This window comes from Pseudopodoces humilis, chromosome 22 (genome assembly GCF_049639895.1).
Source record: "Pseudopodoces humilis isolate 2021_Gansu_Grassland_sample_001 chromosome 22, ASM4963989v1, whole genome shotgun sequence".
In the NCBI taxonomy this organism is placed as follows: domain Eukaryota; kingdom Metazoa; phylum Chordata; class Aves; order Passeriformes; family Paridae; genus Pseudopodoces; species Pseudopodoces humilis.
In genome coordinates, this window is record NC_142221.1 from 6,321,539 (window position 1) to 6,344,127 (window position 22,589).

Below are 22,589 nucleotides of genomic sequence, written 5' to 3' on the forward strand. Positions count from 1 at the left end.
GGAGCTCCTAGCCCATGGCAGATGTTCCCCAGCTCCCTGAGAGAGAGCTCAGCTGGGCTGTGCCCTCTCAGATCTGCTGCAGCCATGGGGGAAGGTTGGAGGCCAAAGCATCCTTGCACTGGGATAACAACTCCTGAACTCAGAGCATCAGTGGAGTTGCGCCCAAGTGAGGAGTGATGGAGCTGAACCCAAATCCAGTCCAGGGCTAGAGTGGACCACACTGAGATGGTGCATCAGAGATGTGGAAGAGATGGGCTGGAGCTCAGGGAAATTACAAGGGCTGGGGAGGATGGGACCTTCCCTTTTAACAGCTGGCTCATGCTTGCTCTCATCATCCCGTGCTGGAACAGCATTGTCCTGACCCTCATCCCATTGCTGGGGCAGGTTTGGCACATCAGTGGATTGTACTGAGGGGATGAAGTGTCTTCTCAGGGGGAAGGGAAAGACTGAGCAGTGGTGCAGCACAGCTGTGCCTTTGGCTGTAATGAGGAAAAATTCCCAGTGAAACAGCAGTGTCTAACTCTTCAAGGGGGATTTGTGTGTTTGGGGGAAGAACTGGAACTGCCACCATCCCTGAGCAGTGCAAACAAGGAGAAAACAGAACTGCCAGGCTGGCTCAGAACAAAGCTTCACCCACCCAAGAAAGGTCAGAAGATGCCAAGAAGACAGGGTATGATCCTGACTTTTCTGGATGGAATTTCAGGGCCTTTCCCATCAGGATGCTTCTTCCAGATCCCTGTATTTAACAGCCACCATTGGACCTGTCCTCTGTGAGCTTTTCCAGTCCTGCTTTGAAGCCATAGGTATTTCTGGCAGCCAGAACATCCCCTGACAATGAGTTCCACAATTTAATTACAAGGAGAAAGGAAATGACCTTGGATAGATTTTTAAACCTGCTGCCTGATCCCTTTATTCCTGTCTTGTCAGGAGTGGTGCCTGGAGAGGGACTGAGAAGGGGAAATGGGAGAGAAAGTAGGGCTTGAATTTGGGAATGAAATCTGGGGAAGAGGGAAAACTGCTTAATTAATCTGAAAACAAAGCCTTTCCAGGGATAGGATACTGTTGTGTGTGGTGGTTTAAATCCAGTGGTATATCTGGGGAGTATTTGGGAAGTGAGGTTCTTCTTGGGCTGGGTTCATTTCAGCACTGCAGGTGCCACAGTGGGGCTGCACCTCTGGCTCCCAAAAACCCAACAGTACCTCCAGGTTAGAATTTCATTTTCCCCCCCTTATCTAGTCCAGAGAAAATGTCTGTCTCCTTGGGGCTGCTTTTGCAGCAGGACAATAAATAGCATCTGTGGGGCTCTACAGCTTGCTCTTACAGCTGCATGTTTTTATAACCAAAAATGTGCATCTTGGGTTTTCCAGACTGGCTCCCAGGGATTAGGTGAGTTCATTCAGGATCTGCACTGGTTCAGGATGTCCCCAGCTAATGTGGTTTCACAGAGACCTTCGTGCCTTTCACAGTGTTGGCTTCTTTACCCTTTGTAAATATTTCACCTGTTTTCTAAATTATTCATTCATTAAGTGGCTTAGAAAGGAGGAGGAATCACGCTTATAATATGTGTGAAGACTTAAAACACTGCAAAGCTGAAAGGATGTGAAAAAAATAATTTGAGGAAGGTTTTTTACATCAAAACAAGCCCTGTTTAAGTACTAGGAGGGGATGGGAGATGAAGGGATGTGGGGTCTTGATGGATCTGGAACAGGCTGGAATGTTGCTGGGATTTGCAGAGTTGGGGTTTGCATTGGGATGGGATTTGGAGGCTGAGATCTTTATTAGGGATGGATGAGGGAGCTGGCACAGAGTCTGAGGTGGCCACACTGAGGTTGACGTGGCCACAGTGGGGTCACAGGGCACCCTCACGCCTGGAGGTTCTTGGTTGTGTCAGAGCTATTTACAGCTGTGGTATGGATTCAATACAATATAAAACATCTATTCTCCAGTTTATTGGTAACCTATGGCTTTTGCATACTAAAAATGAATCAATTTTAGGTTGGGGCTAACTGAAATTGGATATTAAATCTGTCTTCACACAGCAGTGTGCCCCTTGCTTCCCAAATGAATTTCCTTCCAATTCAGCTTCCTCTAAACAAGAACCAATAAAGTATTGTTCCTGAATAGAGAGGTGTTTGTTTGTTTTTTTTTTTTGTTTGAAGGGTAACATGGCAGTGACACACAGTTTTATGGTGCCTTGATTCTTGGACCTCAAAACGTCATTAGGCTGTTAATTAATTAAAGCCTGTCAGTCCTTTCAGGAGCAAAGGTAGTGAGTTTTATCTGTGATAACCATGTGCTTGGAGCTGTTGTGTAGTGCTTTGTGGGGAAGGAAGGGGAACTGTGATGGTTTAGCAATGGGGAATAGGCAGAGACAAGCAGGGCTGGGGGGCAGGGGAACACCCTGAGATGGGGAAACTGAGGCAGAGCAAGGGTGAGTCAGGATAGCAAACTGGGAAGAATCAGAGCTTGGACCAGTGCCTCATTCCTGAGCAGTCTTTGCCCTTGGCTCCCTTGCTGGTGGTGTTATCCAGCCTCAGCACAGCGCTCTGGCTGTGACTGTGCAGTCTGGAGTGGGACAGTCCTGTGGCTCAGCCATCCTGTTCCTTCCTTTGCCTTCACAGAAGCTCTCAGTGAGGTATTTTTGAAGGTTATCTTCAAAAGCAAAACATCAGCTTGAGAAAACTGAAAAAAGGCTGGTAAAACCCGGGCTCTGGCCAGAAGCCAGGACCATGTTTCCCAGTTTTCTTCTGCAGTGCTCATCCTCTTTGCCGTGTTCCTGGACTCCAGGGCAGATGTTTGTTATCGCGTTCCCGTTCTGGCTGAGGACTGTTCGCGCCTTCTGCCACCCGGCTGCTGTGGGGACATCAAAGTGTCCTTCAAATTGGACCTCGGGTGTTCATAGCCTGCTACAGCCCCGTGTCAGCCCTTGGCCTCGATGCCATGGAGTTCAGATTTCAGTGCTGCTGTCTGAGTCTCCTCCACTGCCCAACCCACACGGTTCCGGGGCATTTTGGGGCTGCATCCATGTGTGAGCTGGGCTGAATGCGTTTGGGGAGGGTAGGGACCCTGTGGGATGCTGTTCCCCTACCTGGGACCACCATTCCTCCCTGAAGATCTCTGGGGTACTTGGAGGAGGTGGGGTCTTCAAGGAATCGTCCTTTTTGGGAGACACCTTCTGGATCTGTTGTGTTGTGCCTTATCACTCCCTTGGGGTGATTTTGCAGCAGGCAGGCTCAGCTCCTGTCCCCATCTCTAGCAGAACCAGGCTCCACCAGCCTCCCAAGCAAAAAGTGCTTTTGCCGGTGTTATTTTGGATTATTACAGCATTTCTCACTCCTGGGGAACCGGCATTGCAGTGGTGTCTGTGTTGCTGTTGGATTTGGCAGCTAAGGCAGAGCCTGACCTGAATTGGGGCAATTTTGATGGGCTGGAGCATTGGATGGAAAGCAGTGGGTGCTACAAATTCAGATTTGAGCCCAAAGTGCTGCCATCCTGCTGGAGCATAAGTGATGGGGCAGAGCTCCATCGTGTGACAGGGACCATCCTCAAGCACTGCCCCACTCCTGCCTTCTTCATCCAGCCTCAGGTGGTGGCTCTGGCTTTCATCTCCTGGGGCACAAGGATGGTCTCCACATGGAGCAGCTCATCCCCCTGTGTGGGACCTGCCCTGTCAGTGCCTCCCATGCTGTTAGAACAGACACAATGCTCGTTTGCTTTCCTTAATCGAGTCTGGCAGGTCTAATGGCACCACATGTTGAGTTCTGAAAGGGAAATTTGTTTTGATGCGTGTTTGACAAACTCCAAAGTGCTTTTGCTCAACAAGTTTTTGTGGTTTCTGTTCTGGTGGTGGGGAAAAGCCCAAGTGCCCAAATCAATATGGTTCTGCTTGGATAACTGAGCTGGGAATTTAGTTCGTTATGTGAAGTGGCTGCTGAAGTGGATAATTGTGATCTTGAGGTGTTTGTCCTATTTGATAGTTTGGATTGAAGAAAATTTAGGTGCAATTTCACAGGTGTATAGGGACAACATGGCTTCTGTGGGGATCCTATGGTGGAGTAATAAAGCTAAATAACTCACATTTCTTAGTGAATTAGAGAACATGTATGACAAGGGAAAGAGATGTAAGTCAAGTTTTCTTGGGATGGGGACCTGGCCTCTCCTCTCTCCCTGAAGTGCCCTGAATACTGTCTCTTCTCAGGCAATAACAAACACCAGCAGTTGTGTAAAACCCCTGATGCTTTATGCACTGTATCTGCAAATAATCCTTGTTTATAATTCAGTCTTGGCAGAAGAAGACTTTAAATTATTAAGGCACTAAATATTTTGCAGTGAAAGAACAGAGATAAAGCTCTTGGCAGAAACAAATTGCCAGGGAGAAGTTGTTCTCTTCAGTGCATTTGGGGCTTGAAAGTATTAGCAGAAATAACGTGCAGGGAGACTGGGAATTCATCACTTGATCAAAAGATTTGCTTCTCTCTTAAAAAATGAGCTGTTCAGTGCAAGCTTTCCAGCACCCCTGGAAATACAGAGTCCCCAAAGACCGTGACTGTGTTCCCAGAGCCTTCCCCTCTCTCCACAGGACTGAGGAGGGTCGGTTTTAGGTGGTGGAGGTCTCTGTCCTGCCTCCAGCTCTACCACAGCTTTTAAAGTGATTTTCATGCACTTGGTGCTCCTCTGAGGGGGTATTTTCAGGGGATTCTGTATCCCTTCTTCAGGAGTGGGAGATGCTGCTGCCAGTGTCAGTGTATGTTTTGTGGTAAATCAAGGGTGTTCCAGTGGTGTGGAATGGAGGCTCTTAGAATTAATGGTTTTGCAACCTGTTGCTGATTTTATCCTGATATTACACAGTTACTGCTTGTCAGCTCCTGGAGTCAGACAACCATAAGGGTGGATAGGTGTGTGTATATACATAAAGACATTGTATACAGCATTGTATTAGGTAGTTATGCCTATAATCCCGTATCTCTTCTTTGGAGACATTTCAAGCATGAACTGTGGTGTTTCAAACCCCAGGGTGCTCCCAGTGTGATTTTTCCCCATCATCTCAGCATTTTAAAACAGAAATCATTCTTAAAGTGATGATGGGGGTATGCAAAGGGAGTGCTGAGGCCATGGCTCAGGTTGCCCAGAGAAGCTGTGGCTGCCGCATCCCTGGAAGCGTCCAAGGCCAGGTTGGATGGGGTTTGGATCAACCTGGAAGCTGTGCCAGCCCACGGCAGGGAGTTTGGAATGAGATAGTCTTTAAGGCCCCTTCCAGCCCAAACCGTTCTGCAGTTCTGTGATTCCATGCCTCTGTTTCCCTTTCCCTTGCAGGCGACCTGTGCAACTGCAGCTCGGTGGGCAGCGCCGGATGCAACCGCACGACGGGGCAATGCCGCTGCCTGGCCGGCTACGCGGGGCCGCGCTGCCACAGCTGTGCCCGCGGCTTCTTCCCCGAGCAGGGTGGCCAGCAGTGCCAGCCCTGCAGCTGCAGCCCTGCTGGAGCCACCAGTGACCAGTGTGACCAGTGAGTAGCGGGTTCTGCACGCAAGGCGTCGTGGTTTGGTGTGCTTCGGGTTTTGGGCAAGAGCGGGTCTTGTCGTCTGTGCTGCTGTTTAAAAGGATAAAAAAAAATAAGCAGGAAGGAAGCTGGTCGTATAAAAATTAATGGAGATTATTCTTCCTCTTTCAAGGGCTGAATTATAAAAATATCCATGGCTGTGGCAAAAGCCCTGGCAGTCCCCAAGGGAGTTGACTTGTGTTTCGGAGTTGCATGGAAGCAGAACCTCTCCTAATGCCTTGTGCATCTGTTAGTCCCTCTTGGGCAGGGCTGCCTTCACGCCTGAGCTGGGAGGGGAGCGGAGGCTGGGGTGGAGCACGGGGGCTTTGGAGAGGTTTGTTTTCCAAAGGGAAAGGTTTCATGCCAGAGGCAGGCAAAGCTTTGTGCTCTGCCCTTGCTGAGCATTGGGGTGGAAGCGGCGGCCTGACAGCAGGGTTGGCTCCTGCCTTGCCTGGTGTTTGCAGTCACCAGAGCTGATGCTTGGAGCTCTTGTATAATGAATGTGTTCCTCTTCATTTCACCTCACCCACCCTCACATCTTGCCTTGTAAAAGCTGGCACGCAATTATTTTCCAAGCAGTGATCCGTCAGCCATTAGAGATGTGTGGCTGGGCTGAGGGGATCGCTGTTCCTGCACCATCAGACCGAGCAGCAGCCTGACCCACTGGGTCTCCAACCTGTGCTCACAGGACAGCAAGTTTCCAAGTCTCTCCCTGGAGGAGACCTCAACAACCACCCTGCAGCAACTTCCAGTCTTCCCAGGCTCCTGCTGCCTTATTGTCTTCTAGGGCTGGGTCTGGGCTCAGCGTGTGTTGAACACCTGCAGTTCTCTGCCAGGGCAGGGGCTGAGTCAGAGTCCAAGTGCTCTGCAGGGACATGCTGCCTGTAATTATTTTATACATTATCTTTTCCCAAACGCCCAAACCCTCTGTTGATGTCCTTCCTTTTTTGTTTCAATGCTGCATTTTTGTGCTTGCATAACTCTGACAATTCAGAACTTAAAAGTAATGCTCTGGTTGAGGAGAGTGACCTTCTTACTAAAAGAGGTGATTCTTGGGGGTGGAAAGTATGAAGTTTTTCTACCTTCTTTTTTTTTTTCTTTGGTGGCAGTTTTAGATATGGGAAGATGTGCCTGGAAGCATCAGGGTTTGCCACAGACTTGACAGTGTGATTTTGGTCAGATCTACTGGAAAGGCAGTTTGGGCAGAAAGGCAGATGGGGAAAATCTTGTCTTTGAGAACTTGGAGAGGAGGGAAGGTGCTGCTGGAGCAACTGGGTTAACTGGAGGGGAGCATTCTTACCGCAGCTCTGAGTTACTGGGCAGTGGGTGAAGCACGGACATGTCAGGTGTCTCCCCATGTCTTTCTGCATGGGGTGAGCCAAGGAACGCCGTTGGGAGCGTCACGGGAGATGCTCTGAGTTGTGAAGGAGAATGAGGTGGAGTTGGAGCCTTCTACATGGAGCCAAAATCAGCAGGGACCTCCCCAGCCTCTCCTCAGCACCATTTCACAGCCTTGAGGGACATGAGAGAAGCTCATTCTCAGCAATTTAGAAGAGACAGCACAGGGCAAGACATGGAGGGAGATTTGGGGAGGGGGGATGTTGCTAACAGAGATCACTCTGTTTCCCTTCCCTCCTCAGAGGGGTTTGCTGCAGACAGAGATGACCTCTGGGTGTTTAAAAAGAGAAAAATTAGGTCAGTTGTCTGTGTTGCAGGGCTGGGGGCATCAGAAGGGCTGAGAGATGGGCAGCCTGGTGCTGTGATGTGTGTGGGAAGATGGAGTGGGACACAAAGGCCAGCAGGGCAGGCACTTCCCTTATTCCTGTTGTTAAAGTGGGCACAGGGCTGGGCACAGCTCCTGCCTGCCTGCAGCTGGGCTGGCTGGGGGCAGGCACCAGGGCTGTGCTGCACCCCTGCAGTGGGACCTGTCCTGCTGGGTGGGAGAGCCTCTCGTGCATTGCAGGGAAATGTGTGCCAGGAATGGGATTTTTGGCTTTCCTGCAGGAGCCCTGGGTGGCTGCTGAGGAGTCCCTGGAGGAGCAGTACATGTCCCTTGGGCAGTCTGTGCTCGGGATGAGGCACGCAGGCATTGCCCAACACCAGCAAACAGCTACTGTTTTGTTGGCATGGAAAACCCTGTAAGTTGTGCTATTTATTTATTTAATAAAGCACCAGCCCAGCTCGACTTGCACAAGTGAATTCCTGTGTGAGGCTTCAGAGGAAAGCCATGGCTGTTCCAGTCGGGCTCTGGGCAAAACAGCAGCAGAGATTTTGGACTCTGACCCTTTTGAAGGGTGGCTGATTGGAGGGGCAGAGTGCCCGAAGGCCAAGCCCTCAGGGTGCACAAAGATGCCTCTTAGCTTTCAGTCAGCTCATCCATGCTTTTGTAAAAGTGCTTTTTAAAGCACCACCATATGATGATTATTAGTATTATTTCTCAGCTCGCTCTTGGGCTGGCCAGATGGCAACCCAAGTCCCCTGTTTGTTAACTAGACCTCAAATGCAGACCATCAAACAAAAATTAAAAAAATCCCTTTCCTGAGGCGCAGAGTTGATTTTGGGAGTGAACATTGACCTGACATGCTGTCGCTATGAATGGGCTCCATGGCTGCTAATCAAAGGTCTGTTTTGGTGGTGGTTTAGATTTGATTATCTAGGAAGATCCACACAGATCCCCCTGTGGGATGGCAGAGGATTTCTGTGCTCTGGTGTGGGTGGGTTTTTCTTTGTTAGATGGAAAGCTGTGTGTGGCTCAAGCTGGAGCTTGCTGTGGGGCTGGATGGAGTCTTGGGCTGCTCAGAGAGGGCTGACACATCTTGGAGAGGGGGAATGAATTGTCCCTGCTGCAGTTAACGCCTAGAAACCTCAGAAAAAAACACATTTCTTTGGATTGGATGCTGTGCAGATGCTTGCTAAAGATAGCTGTGGCCTGGAAGTGTTCACAGTCCATAGAGGAAGGGTGGAGAAAGAAGCTGAAGTTTCAAGGGCCATGGTCAAGGTCAGAGTGGTGGAGAATGAGGACAGTGACTCATGTGGGTGCACGGGCTGAGCTGGAAGGGCTGTGTTCCTGCTGCAGAGCTCTGGGGACAGTGGCAAGTGGGGAGGGTGCCTGACAGTGGCCTCAGCCCACAGTGATGTAGCCCCAGCCAAGAGCTGCCCCCACCAGCTGCATCTCTCACCATCTTTTGGGCCCCTGGAGTTGAAGGCTCTGCTGTTGTCCTCTGAGGAAACCAGACCCTCCCAGCCTGGTGGAGGAGTGAAGGTGATGATATACAAGAAGGTCACCATGCCCAGGCTGGCCAGCCCTGTACGAGTCTTTCTCCTCTTTTCCTTCATGTGAGCTGAGTCCTGTGCCTGAGCTCTCATCTCTCGCTCCCTAAGGAGCCAAGGCAGAGGCAGCAGCAGTGGGCTGGGGTCGGTGGTCTCCAGTCCCAGTAGCCAGGGCAGTACTGTGAGCTCTGGGGCTCCTCACAGTGTTTGTGGCCCCCTGTACCCGGCACAGCTTTGCCCAAAGTGCCAGCCACGTTCCCAGCTGAGTGATGGCAGCGTGAGCAAGCAGGGCAGGCCTGGGGTGAGCAGGGTGAGGAGGTTTGCTTTGAGGAAGCCTTGAACTGTGCAGCCCTCATGCCCTGGCGTGGGGAGCTATGCAGGCACAGCTCTGTAAACACCCACTGAGAATTCTCTGTGTCAACCTGTCCTCTGGCTGAGGGGTTTGTAGGAGCAGGACTGCAGGCAGCACGAGGCCAGCCTGGCTGAGGCAGCATCCCCCTCCTGGGGAGCAGGAGATGGCAGATGACTCTGCAGTTTTTGGTTTGTTTATTTTTACCTTGCTGCCCATCCCCATGTGGGACTGCAGATGCTGGCCCAGGGCAGCCCAGTGTGACCCAGCTCATCTGCAGGAGGGCTGACCTGGATTTACCTTCTGTGAGGTGTTTATCCCAACTTTTCCCAGCCCAGCACTGGGGTGTCTGTGGCTTTTCCTTTCCTGAAGCTGTGGGGGCAGCGTGTTTAGCCCACAAGCAGCTGTCCCTGTGTGGGTGCTCTTGTGGGTTTGGGATGTGAACGGGGGAGTGGAGCTGTGAAGCAGAGATGCTGCTATGAGATGCTGCTACTGGGTCCAGCCCTCAGTTCAGTTTCCCTGGGAGGTTTTGTTGGTTAAACTTGTCCTGGTTCTAGGGAAGAAAAGTGATGCACCAGTACCTGTGCCAGTGAATATGAAGGGACCCACCAGGATCATCCAGTCCAACTCATGACCCTGCACAGACACCCCAATAATCTCACTCTGTGCCTGAGGGTGCTGTCCAAACATTCTTGGAGCTCTGGAAGCCTTGGGGCTGTGCCCATTTCCAGCCTAAACCTCCCCTGTCACAACTTTGCCACACAGTTTATCTAAACCCAGCTTAGCCATCTCTACTGGGTTTGGTTTTTCCAGCTCCCATAAAAAGCTCAAAACTAATCATACACCTATGCTGCCATGGTCCCTAGTGCAAACAGATGCCTGTTAAACTGGGGTCTGTGGATCAATTTTAGTTGCTCCCTCTGCCTGTGCCTCAGTTTCCCCACAGGTGGAAGGGCAGTGGGAAGCAGAAGCTCGAGGAGACAGCTTGGAGGTGATGTCTGGCCTCCTTTGGTTGCTGTAGGCTGAAACCCCACGCCCAAGGTGTGCTGTGCTCTGCCTCTTTGCTGTCTCTGCAGCCTTCCCTTATTGCTGGCTGCAGAGACAGCCCTGTGATCCTAATTCCTGCAAGGCTTGTGCTGCAGGCTTGGCACAAGGCATGTGAGAGAGAACTCCTGTCACTCATTTCCAGTGGGAGAAAAGGGGGGAAAAAAAGATAATGCACACATATAAATGCCCAAGTGTTAATTCAGAGATGCTTTGCCCCCTGAAGGGGACCTCAGGCTTTGTGTTCCTATTAAAAGGAGTGAAGGCAGTGTCCCTGGAGCTCTGTACATGGCTGTCCTCTGGAGCAGGGATGCTGCGAGGCCAGGCAGGGAGGGCAGTGGCTGTCCCTGTGTGCTGCCTTTGTGGTGGGATTCTGTGTGGAGAGGCTGATCTTGTGACCCCAGCTCGTGGGGATTTGCAGGAGCCTGGCTGCTGAGGGTAAGGTCAGCAGCACTGGACAAAGAGCTTTGTTGGGGCCTTTGAATAAGGGCTGGGGGTTCTGTGGGAGCTTGGGAAGCTGGGCAGGGAGAGCCACACACTGGGATTGTGGGGCTGGTGGGATGTGGGAAGATGCCAAGAGACTGTGGGGAGCAGCCTGGTGTGGCACAGTCTGGACACACCTGGAACCTCATGTGAGGCAGGATTTGGTGGGGTTTTTTTAGTGGTCAGGAAATGCAGGTCCATTGAAATTCAAGGTTTTTGTGGAGCTTCACCGGCCTGCAGGGCTGCTGGCCATCCCAGACCCTGGAGGTTATTTGGGGGAAGTGATGGGCTTCTTGTTTTGCATGGATAAAATCTTCATTTTCTGTCTGCAGACTGTCATCACATTTTTGAAATGTCTCTCTTTTGCGTGGGATCTGTCTCTCCATTCTGCTGTATTTTAGCAGTCCAGTAAACCACATTAGGCACTGCTCCCCTTTGGAGATGTGACCTTGGGAGCTGAAATCCTCAAGGACTTATGCTTTAAAAACCCCCCAAAACCAGACAAACCCCCTTTTTCTCTTTAAAAAGACTGCTCTCCCTTTTATAGATCAGATGAGCACAACTGGTGGCTCATTATCTCCCAGTAATGCCTTGTCAGCATCACTCTGCAGAGAACAGATCTTGTTTTGTAGCGGAAATTATTACATGTGGACGTCAGAAAAGCAGAAGAATACCCTGTTAAAGCCTATTTTTCTGCATGCTTTAATTATCTAAATCTCTCCCCTATTCCAGCCTCTCGCATCCTTTACATCTGATTAGCTCTCCTCCTCTCTCCCCCCACAAGAAGGTGGAGATACCTGAACCCATTTTTATTCAGTTGCAGACAGGAATGGGAAATGAATGAGTGACTGGACACAGCAGCAGGGAAAAGTGGATTGTTGTCATCTCCCCTACAGTAATTATGGCTTCTCAGAAATCCTGTTATTTTGTGGATTTTCCAGCAGGCTTTGCCGTTCCTGTGTTGTCTGTTGCAAACTTTGCAGCTCTGGCAAGCACTGACGGCCCTCAAAAGGAAATACGGGCTCAAACTGTTTAAGGTTTTGTGGCTAAATTCTGGCTGGGGGGTGGTGCCCAGGGTGTGCTTCAGGCACTGCTTGTACCCTGAGTCTTCTTGTGCTGTCTGAGCAGAGGCACCAGCAGAGGTCTGGGGATGGAGGCACCACTTTGGGCAAAGCAGGTGTGTTCAGTGGAGACCAGCCCCATCTCCCTGGCATCCCCACTGATGTGTCCTTACCTGCACTCAGGCTCCCTGGCCCATCCCTGCACGTGATCCCCAGAGGTTACTCTGGGAAACCAGGACCTGCCAGCTGAGGCTGAGTGAGGCTTTAACTCATGGAACTGTGCAGGACCTCTCCATTCTCCCTCTGCAGGGTCAGTGTGGGCTTTCCATTGCCTCCCTCCCCTGCCTTCACGGGCAGCTGGAGGGGACAGCACAGGCTGGAGGTTCCTGGCTTTCCACAGCCCTGCTGGAGATTCCCGGCTCTCCCTGGCGGGGGAGCTGGGGCCGCGGAGGCCACGGTGGCCAGACAAGGTGGCCCTTTGACATTTACAGAGTGGCCTTTCAGAGCTGTGAAGTGTCCCCGCTCCGTCGAGGGCTGCCCTACAAAACAGCTGCCGTGGCCCAGCACGGAGCGAGGAATGTGGCACACAATGGGCCAGTGTTGGCCCCCATAAAGCTCTGCTTCTTGTGCCCTCCACAAAGGGGCTCAGAGCGGGCAGGGCTTGGCCCTGGCCCCACTGACTCTCCCACAGAGCTGCCAGCAGCTTTGGGTTGAGCTGAGGGAGTGGGGAGGAGAAACCCAACGTGGGGCTTTTTCCTGCCCTCCCCTTCCCCACGTGCTGATATTCCAATAACTGACTGACTGAAAAGTCAGCACTTGGGCTGTGAGGGTTCTTGGCTTCCTCAGGATGAGAGGACCTGGCTTCAAGCTGCACCAGGGGAGGTTAGGTTGGACATCAGGAAGAATTTTTTCATGGAAAGTGTTGTGAAGCACTGGAAGAGGCTGCCCAGGGAGGTGGTGGAGACCTCATCCCTGAAGGTGTTCAGCAAACTGGACATGGCATTCAGTGCTCTGGTGGTGATCAGTCAAAGGTTGGACTCAGCGACCTTGGAGGCCTTTTCCACCTAAATGAATCTATGATTCCGAGTGTTAACAGCATTGCTTTCCCACCAAAGTGTCTTGGAGCATTTAGCTTTCAAATGTGAACTTTTCCACGTTGCCCAGGAAAGTGTAAGAGAGATTTATCCCCTGGCTGCTGTCAGACATCACAGAAAATCAGCACTAAAGGATCCCTGCTCGCTGGAGGAACGCACCATTCTTGGAGACATCTCTTCTGAATCCTCCTAATCTTGTGCAGAATCCTTTTGTCTTATCCCATCAAAGTGTGACAAAGCCTTTTCATGGGGTTTGTTTTAGAGGTGCTCATAGTTCAAGGCGATTTCCCTCACTGGCAGGAGCGCTGTCACTGCTGTTAATTGTGTCTGTTCCAGGGACACCCTGGGCCCTGCTGGCATGACTGAGGGGCATTGCTGTCACTGCAGATTCCCAGGGGGACAGGGCACAGGTGAAGCTGGAGATGCCATCAGGAGATGTGCAGGAAGGGCTGGTGTAGCCCTCAGTTTCCTCTTTCTTAGGGCAGTGTGTCCCTCCCCAGCTCTGCTCCAGGGGGATGCTGAGCTGGGCAGGGTGTGGGGTGTGCTCTGTGCTTCAAGGTGAACACAGTAAATGGATTTGGCAAGACTCTTGTAGGTTTTGCTTGGCTCATCTGCAGGGCATGCCCTGATTTGAGACCCATGGAAGCTCCCTCCTTCTCTGATTCTACCCAAAAATCTTACCAATCTCTATGTTTTGAAAATAAAGGCACAAGAGCTTGGTGCTGTGCTGGTTTGGCTGGGTCTGACATGACCAGGGAGTCACTGGGCTCAGTCTGGGACATCCAGGTTTTCTGGTGTCTGGGAATATATTCAAAATTAATTTCTCTCTTCCTCTTCCTTGTGAAAAAAAAAAAAAAAAAAAAAGCGAAGGAAGAAAAGGAATGATTGGAGCTTGCTGGGGGCTTTCTGTTAGACCATTAACTGTGCACAGCTTGACTCCCAACAGCCCCTAAGGCCATGGTCCTTCATCCTCCCATCCATCTTGTGCCTGTCATGTCCCTGCTAAAATCAAGATGTTTCTGTGGAGGAGGAGTGGAGACCCCTTGCAGATGTGGCTGCACATTGTGCTCTGTCTCAGATCACAGATACTTTAATGCTTTTTTCCCCTTGTGATGAGGCCTTGAGCTTCTGTGCAGTCTGTGCTGAGCAGTGCAAAGTGAGGGCACTGCCCAAGCTCCCAAGCCCATCCCCTTTTCCTTCCCCAGCCACCAGACCTGGCAGAAAATCATCTGCAGGGTGCTCTGTGGCTCCAGGGGTTGTTCCTTGCTCCTGAGACACTTCTCAGTGGGGTCAAAACTGTCTGCAGTCCTCCTCTTTGCCAGTATTCAGGGGAGGGCTGGGGTGTCTCTGGTGTGTCCTCTTGACCTCTGTACCTGTAAAGCTGCAGTCCTGTGTAAAATCCCACCTCAGGGAACACGTGGTTGCCACCCGTGGCACAAATCACTTGGCAAGTGATGGGATCCTGTGGCTCTTTCCCCTTGAGAGGAGTGGGAGCTGTGGGGACTGGGAATGAAACCAGGCTGGCTTTTGCAGACATATTTTGGGGTGTAGGCTGTCCTCTGCCCCAATATTTTGCTTTTATTTACACTGCCCTGCCCCATGTCTGTGGGAATGCTGCTGCCTGGGGTGGCTGTGTCCTAGTCCAGCCCCAGGCTGTCTCCTGAGGCAGAACACTGAGGGATGAGGCTGCTCAGGTGAACAAGCTCCTGCCTTGGGGGGATCCCAAAGCTGGCATGTGTCCCTGGAGGGTCAGATCCAAGCCCTGGATGTGGCTGTGCCCTGACCAGCAATCACTGCCTGCTCCTTTTGCCGGTGCCTCGTGTGCTGGTGATGGTTTTAATCGGCAGGAAACATCTGTAAAGTTGATGGATGATGTGATGGTGATACACACCACCTACACGGTCTCCAGAGTGAGTGTATTCATAAAAATCTGGGAGAAACCAATGCTGGCAGGAGATTTTGGTTACTGGAAGTCTGGTTTTATCCCAACATGTATTTGTATCAATTCTTTGTGAGAGCTGAACATTGGCTGGCTTCAGAGGGGTTAATCATCATCTGAAGTGGAGTAATTGATGTTGCTGCATCAAAACGTTTCCCTCTTCCCATCCCCCTCATTCCCCCCACTTCCCCCCAAAAAGAAATTCTTGGCTGATACTCAAAATCCAGTTCAGTTCTCACTGTGCAAGTATTAAACTGTGGGTCTTTTCTTTCAAATTTCTGGATTTTTATGGGCACAATTGGTCTGTTAACGGGATTTTTTTTTTTTTTGTGGTTTCAAAGCATTTATATCATTGACCTTTGCTTTAAAAAGTGTCTGACAGACTTTGCTGGGCTGGAGCTATAAAAAGGAGTGTTGTAAGGGGGCTTTATTCTGTGGAGGCAATGACCACAGGCAAAGCTTTATATTTGCTGAGTGATTTAATTCTTGCACATGCAGGACTTGGCTCGGTGCCATGTGTAACATGTTGAGAAAAGGTCTGCTCAAGAGGCATTCTAACCAAACTTTCCAAACAGTCTTTTTTCTTTTTTTTTTTTTTTCCTTTTTTTTTTAAGCTTGCTTTCCTGTTATTTCTAAGCTAACGAGTAAAATCAAGGGACTGTGCCCCAAAATGCTGAATTGAGCTCTAGCAGGGTCATTGAGGAAATAAACCTCCTTGAAAGAAATGAAATGTGAGTCTGGGTGGAAGCAGGGAGGAAGAGGAGGGTGCCATTGAGAAAAAGGCTGGATCAGGGACAGGAGGGAGTCAAACAGAGCTCTCTGAACTCCACGAGGAAGCCACGGAGGCTGAAGATGATGCAGCTCAAATGCCTGGTCCTACAAAACCCTGCTCATACGGTGCAAGCCCAAAAGATGTATTTTCAGGCTAAACATCAGATTTTCCTCCTCATAGCACATGCTTTTCCCTGCCCTCTTACAGGAATAGCAGTCAGGAGCAAATAATAAAAAGCTGCTTTTTGTTTGCGCTTATTTTAAACACTGTGACAACGTTTGGATTAATGTTGGGTCTTGTGAAAAGCCCTTTAAAAGTCAAACACACTGAGCTGCTTACCAGCCAAACATACTGAGCTGCTTACCAGCGTGCCTTTGAATTTTGCATCTGCCCACTGCATTTCCAGATAATGGCCTGGAGAGCAAGGAAACATCGTATTTCTTCCTTCTTCTTGTAATCAGGCCATTAAATATGCTTGAGATTTCAGATTCTGCAACTATTTAATTGTGTAGCCCCTTGGGCTGAGGCCCATATTTTGGTGAGTAGTTCCTCTTCCTTTGGCAAACAAACAAACAACACAAATACTCAAATATGCTGATTTCTAACAGAAGCAATGTCATGCCCAAAACATCGCAATCTACTGCATTTTAGTTAAAAACAACACATCAACAGTGCATCAAACATCTATTAGTTTTAATCAGCAGATTTTTCTGGAGGCTTTTAGGAGCAAATTGTGCCTCGCTCACTCTTCCCAGGAGAGGGGGAACAACGGATGGGCTTTGTGCAGGCACAGAGAGCCCTGAAATGCTGACTTTAAAGGGTATTTCAAAGGTGTTTGAACAGGGTGGAGAGCTCAGAGGGTGCAGCACGTAAGGGCTGTCTGTGGGTGGTATCACCTCCTCTGCAGATAAATCCATCACCTGGAGGGGACCAAATGAGGTTTATTTGGGATGCAGCAGGCAGGGCTGGGGGTTCCTGCAGGTCTCCCAGGGCTGTTGGGGATGTGCAGAGGCACTGGGTGCTCTCTGTGCCTTGGCTGTTCCCGCTGTGCAGGTGGGATCAGCCACTTCCAGCAGCGGCTGTGCTCTGGGCTGGATGGGAAGGAGCATTATCCACTCCTGTGATTCCTCTGAGACTTGAGCTAAATGCTGCCAGTGTATAAAGTCTGTTATGAAAGCAAAGCATTGGAAGCCTCTGTGTGGAGAGAGTAGTGCGGAAAGCCAAAGGAATGAGGGTAACCTTTGCTTTTTATAGCTCCTGGTATTTGTTTGCTCATGGCAGCCACCAGCAATGCCCTCTGTGTTCACATCGCAGTGCTCCACCCTCCCTGCAGTCACACTGTGCCCAAGTAAACAGCTTCTGTCTCGGTCAGCTGGAGTGGAAGCCTCTGCTGGGGCAGGGAGAACCCTCTCCTGTCTCTCCCTGGCTTCACTGGGTAGAATTCAGCTGGAGAGAGGGGCCTTGCCCAAGTGTCCGTGGAGATGTGGAAGGGACAAATGGGATCATGGAGGAGCAAAGGAGGGAGTGCAGGTGGCTGACACCTGCCCTGGCTGGAGCCAAGCAGGACACATGAGCTGCTGCCCCAGCTCCCAGGGGGACCAGGAGAGCAGGTGGAGAGCAGGGAATTGTCTGTTCACACAAAAATCTGGGAGGTGCTGCTCGGCACTGACACATAGGGGAGGGGATGACCCGTGTGGGTGCTGTGGGATTGTTCAGGCACAGGGACCACGGGTGTGCCAGTGCCCTGCAGGACCCAGGGCTGCTGCAGGTGCTTGGTGGAGCAGGGGCTCCAGAGGGGCTGTGGGACCATCTGTTGGGGCTGATGCAAGATGGAGATGGCTCTGGGCCAGGGCTTTCTAGAATGAACAATGATTTCTGGTGCCCAGCTGGAAATTGCTGTCAGGGCAACTGGCTTGGCAGACACTCGTCCTTTCTTGAACTCCCCCATCACTTTTTGGAAACGGTTGCCCCTGGGTTTCATGTCCTGCTTCCAGCAGAAAGGAAGAAAGGGAGTCCAAAACCCTGCCTGCAGGTTTGTACCTTGGATGCCTCCCAGCACAGCCAGATCTCACTGTTTGTTTTTCCCCCTGCAGCTCTGGGAAGTGCCAGTGCAAAGCTGGTGTCACGGACCTGAAGTGTGACCGGTGCAGTGAGGGTTACTACAGGTTCAATGAGACCACGTGCGAGCCCTGCCAGTGCAACAACCACTCCCAAACCTGCGACAACTCCACAGGTGATGATGTCCTCTTGTGACCATGGGGCTGCAGACTTCACCTGCCCCCCCTCTGTCTCTGGTTTTTCTGTTCTCATTCAGCACACTCTGCTCTTATCCCCTTCACCTACATCTTTTTGCCTTGTGCACCCAAAATCTTTACCATAAAGCTGAAATGATCATGCAAGGTTGGGGTTGGTCTCTTTTGAAGGAAGGCAGTGAAGGCTGTGTGCTTTAGCCCAGGCTGCAGTGCAGAGCCCTAATTCATCAGAATCACCAGAATGAGAAACTGGGGCTCTATTGTTCTCTGCACTTACACAAACACACAACATGGGCTTTTAAAGACCTTTTGTTTAACTACTGTTTACCTGGAAGCATACACTGTGCTGGCACTGACGTAAGGAGACTTGCTGCCACAGATGATAGGATTAGAGCTGGTAAAAACTGGCAGCATCTAATTAACATTGCCCACTTTTTATAAATTTGCCTTGGTCATTTCTCTTGATTATTTCTTTGACTGCAAGTGTCGAGGCACCTGTGCTTGAGCAGCTTATGGGAGGGCAGGGGGGAGCTGAATTGCTTTGCCATCCTGACTGGAAGGAGAGATCCTGGAGGAGCACAGTTATGGCACTGCCTGCACATCCCCCACTTCAGCCACAGCACTCACTTCAAATTCCAAATTATCCTCAAAACTTCCAGGCTGAAAGGCAGTTCTGTAATATTTGTCCAGGAGCTTAGAAAGGGGTAATAATTAAAAGTAATGTTGCAGAATTTGTTGGCAGAGAGGCAGAGCTCATGAAATCAGGTATTTCTGGTCAATTTGTGCCCCTGTGTTCCCTCATAGTCTGTGTTTGCAGCCCTGGTCCGTGGGCACTGGGTCTGTGCTCCCTGAGGGTGAATTCCTGCATTCCCTTGAGGATGAATTACTGCATTCACTCCTGTACTGAACTCTGTGTGCTTATGTCCTATCAGTATTGAAGGATACGCGGCTGTCACTAAAGCTGTGCACACATCAGCTGTGTTACTGATTTGGAGCTGGGTGTGTGGGTTTTGTGAAGGAGGAGGATAATCTGCTCTTCCTTTTTTTCCCCTCAATGTTCCTCCTGCTCTTGATTTATCAAAGAAAACCCAGCACAGACCTTGCTCCTGGGATGGGGCTGCCCTTTCTGTTGGGACTGCCCAGTGCTGCCCACAGCATTGCAATGACCTTGCTTAATGACCTATTGTTGATTTTACTTCTATTTTATTTTTCTTTTTTCTTTCTTTTTTTTTTTTTTTTTAGTTTTCCTCCATCTGCTCTATTTGCTGCTGTGGCTGAGGGAACCAAACAAAACCAGAACAGAGAAAAAAGTTGATTAAAAATTAGATCGGACGCCTGCTCAAGGGTCTGCACTCTGTGTGACCTCCCCAGCTTTACATCAATTCTATGTAGCCTTTGTCCAATTTTCAAAGTTTTTTCCCATTAATTCTATACTTTGGGCTCCCTCTGCTGGCTCTGCAGCCGGCTCCTGCTTGGCATTGCTCTGTCCAGGAGGAATATTTAAAATTACTGGGCATAAATAAATAACTTGGGCAGCAGGAGCTCCCCAGCCGACAGCACTTCCTCTGCCACGACCCTTGTACTCCGTGGTGTGTCTGTGCACTGAGGTGGGCTGGTGCTTCCCAGCTGGGGTCCTGTGAGTTCTGATCCTTCCTGAGGGCATTATCAGCTTGAGAAGTGCTATTAATTATTAAGGCTCTCCACAGCGATACCTGCTTGCATGCTCGTGCGTGCTCTGCCTGGCTGAGCAACGTGCTGACTCAGGGACTCACAGCCATTTTGCAGGGCTGCTGGAGATGGATGTGGGTGATTTCTGCTGATGGGAAAGACATTGGTCCTGAAATGACCAAGGCAACACAGGTGTGATTCCAGAGTTATGCCCCTGTTAGTGCCTGGGGAGCACCATCCAAGGCAGCCTTGCTGTGATCAGTCAGATGAACTTCCCTGCCCAAAACATCCATCCCGCTGAAACAGTTGATCCAGGTTTACAGCTGGAGAAACCAAGCATAGCAGATAATTTTCCCCTCTAAACCTGACATCTCTCCCACAAAAACCACTGGCTCGTGCCTGGCAGGCTGCTGAGGGAAGAGCAAACAGTGTGTGGGAGGTGCTGCTGAGCAAGGGGTGCTGGCAGGGCCCTGCTGGCTGGGTGAATCAGCCGCTTCCCAGGTTTGCTTCCTGCCCTTGGCATCAGGGCTGGCTGCAAGGACACGCCAGGCTGGCTGGGGATGCTTGGCTGTGGAGTCATCACTGTGGGAATTGAGGAGCAGCAGCCGTGTCAGGCTTGTGAGGGAGCCAAAATCTTCTGATATTAGTAAGAAAATCTGCTGTGGTCTTTACGACAGTCAGCAGAAACCTCCATCGGGATTTTTTCCTGTGGTTGATGTTGATATGAGACTTTCCCACGCCCCAGCCAGCTCAGTGGATCTGTCTGTGCTCTCACACTGCTCTGGGCTACCCTGGTTTATAGAAAAGGCTGTTGCCTTTACAGAGTCTGGTACATGGGATTTAATCAAATCTTCCCTCAGCTCCCTGCCACCTCACCAAAAGCCAGCTGAATTACAGCATGTTCCTGGTGATGGATGGGCTTTATATAGAGGCTGTGCTTTTGTAACTAAGGAGATTTTTCTTCTTGGTCACAGTAGTATCAAAATGCAATTTGGAGGCCATTAGGACACAGTGCCTGTGAAGACACGGCACGTCGAGTTTGTGATTCAGGGGCTTCCCCAGGAAGGGCAGGTGGCTCACGTGAGCCCCCACTTCTCCTGTTTCTCTGGGAAGGTCAGTGACTGCTGCTGCCTTGTCCTGGGGTGGAGAAGCTGGAGCCACGCTGGTAGGATGGAGTTGCCTGCCCCCAAAGCAGGACAGGGGCATGTCCTCACCCCTGACCTCCAGCTCTGGTGTACAGGAAGAGGCTGCACACAAAAAACCAAAGGCATAAACCTGAGGGACCCCCCATGAGAGTTGAAGCAGCAGTGTTCCATCTCACTGGTACAAATGCAAACTGAAACTGCTTTCCTTGAGGAGAATTTGAACACTGATAACTCGTGTTTACCTGCAGTGACCTTTGCTGTGGGGTCTCTCTGCTGGGGCCTCCTGCTTTTCCACATTATCTGTGTACGTGTGGAGCGAGGGGATGAGCGTCAGAAGGTCATAAGAGGCCAGGATCATGTTTTGGCCAGAGGGCATCCAAAACCACCTGTGAGCTCTGATAATTGAGTGCGTTCCACGTGGATTCTTGCTCCAAATGTTCTGCTCCAGTTCCTGCTGCTGAATGTTTGCTTGTTCTCTGTTCTGCAGGCACCTGCCTGGACTGCCAGGAGAACACCAAGGGGAAGCACTGTGAGCTCTGCAAGGAGGGTTTCTATCGCAGCACTTACCCTGCCCACGGCTGCCAGCACTGCCCCTGCTCCATCGTGGCATCCACGGGCACCTGCCACATACGTGAGGCTCTTGTTTTGGTCTAGTTCCTCATAATGAAGGTTGCTCTCCTCAGTTAAATTGCCTCTCAGAGTGTGTCAGCCCAGCAAGGTGTTTTATAGCCTCTGGAGCTCCTGGGAGCAGCACCTGCTGTGATGGGTCCCTGGTGCTTGTGTTGCCTCTTGTGAGAGCAGCTGTGCAGGGGAGGGATCAGAATCACGGAATGGTTTGGCTTGGAAGGGATCTTGAAGTCTAGTTCCAGCTCCCAGTGTGTTGCTGCAGTCTGCTCTGAAGAACCTGCACAGTTCTGCAGAGAAGCTGCTGAGCTTGTGGCAGCCAGCACGGGGGCAGGGGGTGCTCAGCATGCAGCCCTCCATACTTCTGAGTCTGCTTCTGAACATCTCCATGGGACTCCATGCAGAGATTCCCCAGTGTAACTGAGAGAACTCAGAGCTTTAATAGCCACATGTAGGACTGTTTTTTGATATTTCCCTAATGAATTTTGCAAGCAAGCTGCTTCTGGCTTTGTACAGGTCCAAAAGTTCTTTTGGATTGCAAGTATCCCCGATATAGTTCCAGCTGTTCCCTTAAATTGCCTGTTTGAGATGGAAATGTTCAGGAATAATGATCTATTTCCTTAGCAACGTGCCGAGTTTGCTCTGTGAGGTTGGTACGAGGCATCAGAACTCCCCAAAGCTGTTTTTTCCCCTGCTAACAGAGAAAGTGCTGCAGTTCAAAAGTTGTGTTTTCAGCTCAAAATTTGAGATCGGTCATTACTTGGTGGCTGCTCATTTTTGTCAGGGTGCCTTGTGGTCAGGTCCCATTGAACAAACCCCACAGAACAATCCCACAGCACTGCAAGGGGCTGTGGCACATCCCTGCTTTGCTTTCTGTGTTCTCCAGAGCCTGGCGAGAGTGTCCCGAGGTGTGACAAGTGCAGACCAGGGTACACTGGCCTCAACTGCAACCAGTGTGACAAGGGCTACTACAACTCGGACAGCATCTGCGTGAGGTGCATGTGCAACGGCAACGTGGACCCGGCGCTGTCCCCCAGCGTGTGCCGGCCGGACAGCGGGGAGTGCATCGGCTGTCTGTACCACACCGCGGGCGTCCACTGTGAGCTGTGTCAGGAGGGCTACAGCAGGGACTCCGAGGGCACCAACTGCACCAGGAAAGGTAAAAAACACTGCTCAAGTCAGTGGTAAGGCTCACTGTGCAGCTGCCCAAAGGTTGGAGAGGGAATGCTGTTAGCTGTTCTCATTAGTTTAGATTCATCTGGCCTCTGGTGCAGAGAAGAAAATGAGATCTTTCTAACAGAATCACAGAATAGGTTGGACAAGACCTTTGAGATCATCTAGTCCAACCT

The 22,589-nt window shown here is 50.7% G+C and overlaps 1 protein-coding gene across 1 annotated transcript in view; it reads left to right on the forward strand.

Annotated features, from left to right (window-relative positions):
• MEGF9 (multiple EGF like domains 9) overlaps positions 1-22,589 on the forward strand; it is a 44,576-nt gene that overhangs the window by 17,291 nt on the left and 4,696 nt on the right. The window contains exons 2-5 of the mRNA XM_088065957.1: positions 5,310-5,506; positions 17,645-17,784; positions 21,104-21,247; positions 22,127-22,399. Coding sequence (XP_087922083.1) covers positions 5,310-5,506; positions 17,645-17,784; positions 21,104-21,247; positions 22,127-22,399 — 754 coding nt within the window. The remainder of the gene's footprint in view (positions 1-5,309; positions 5,507-17,644; positions 17,785-21,103; positions 21,248-22,126; positions 22,400-22,589) is intronic.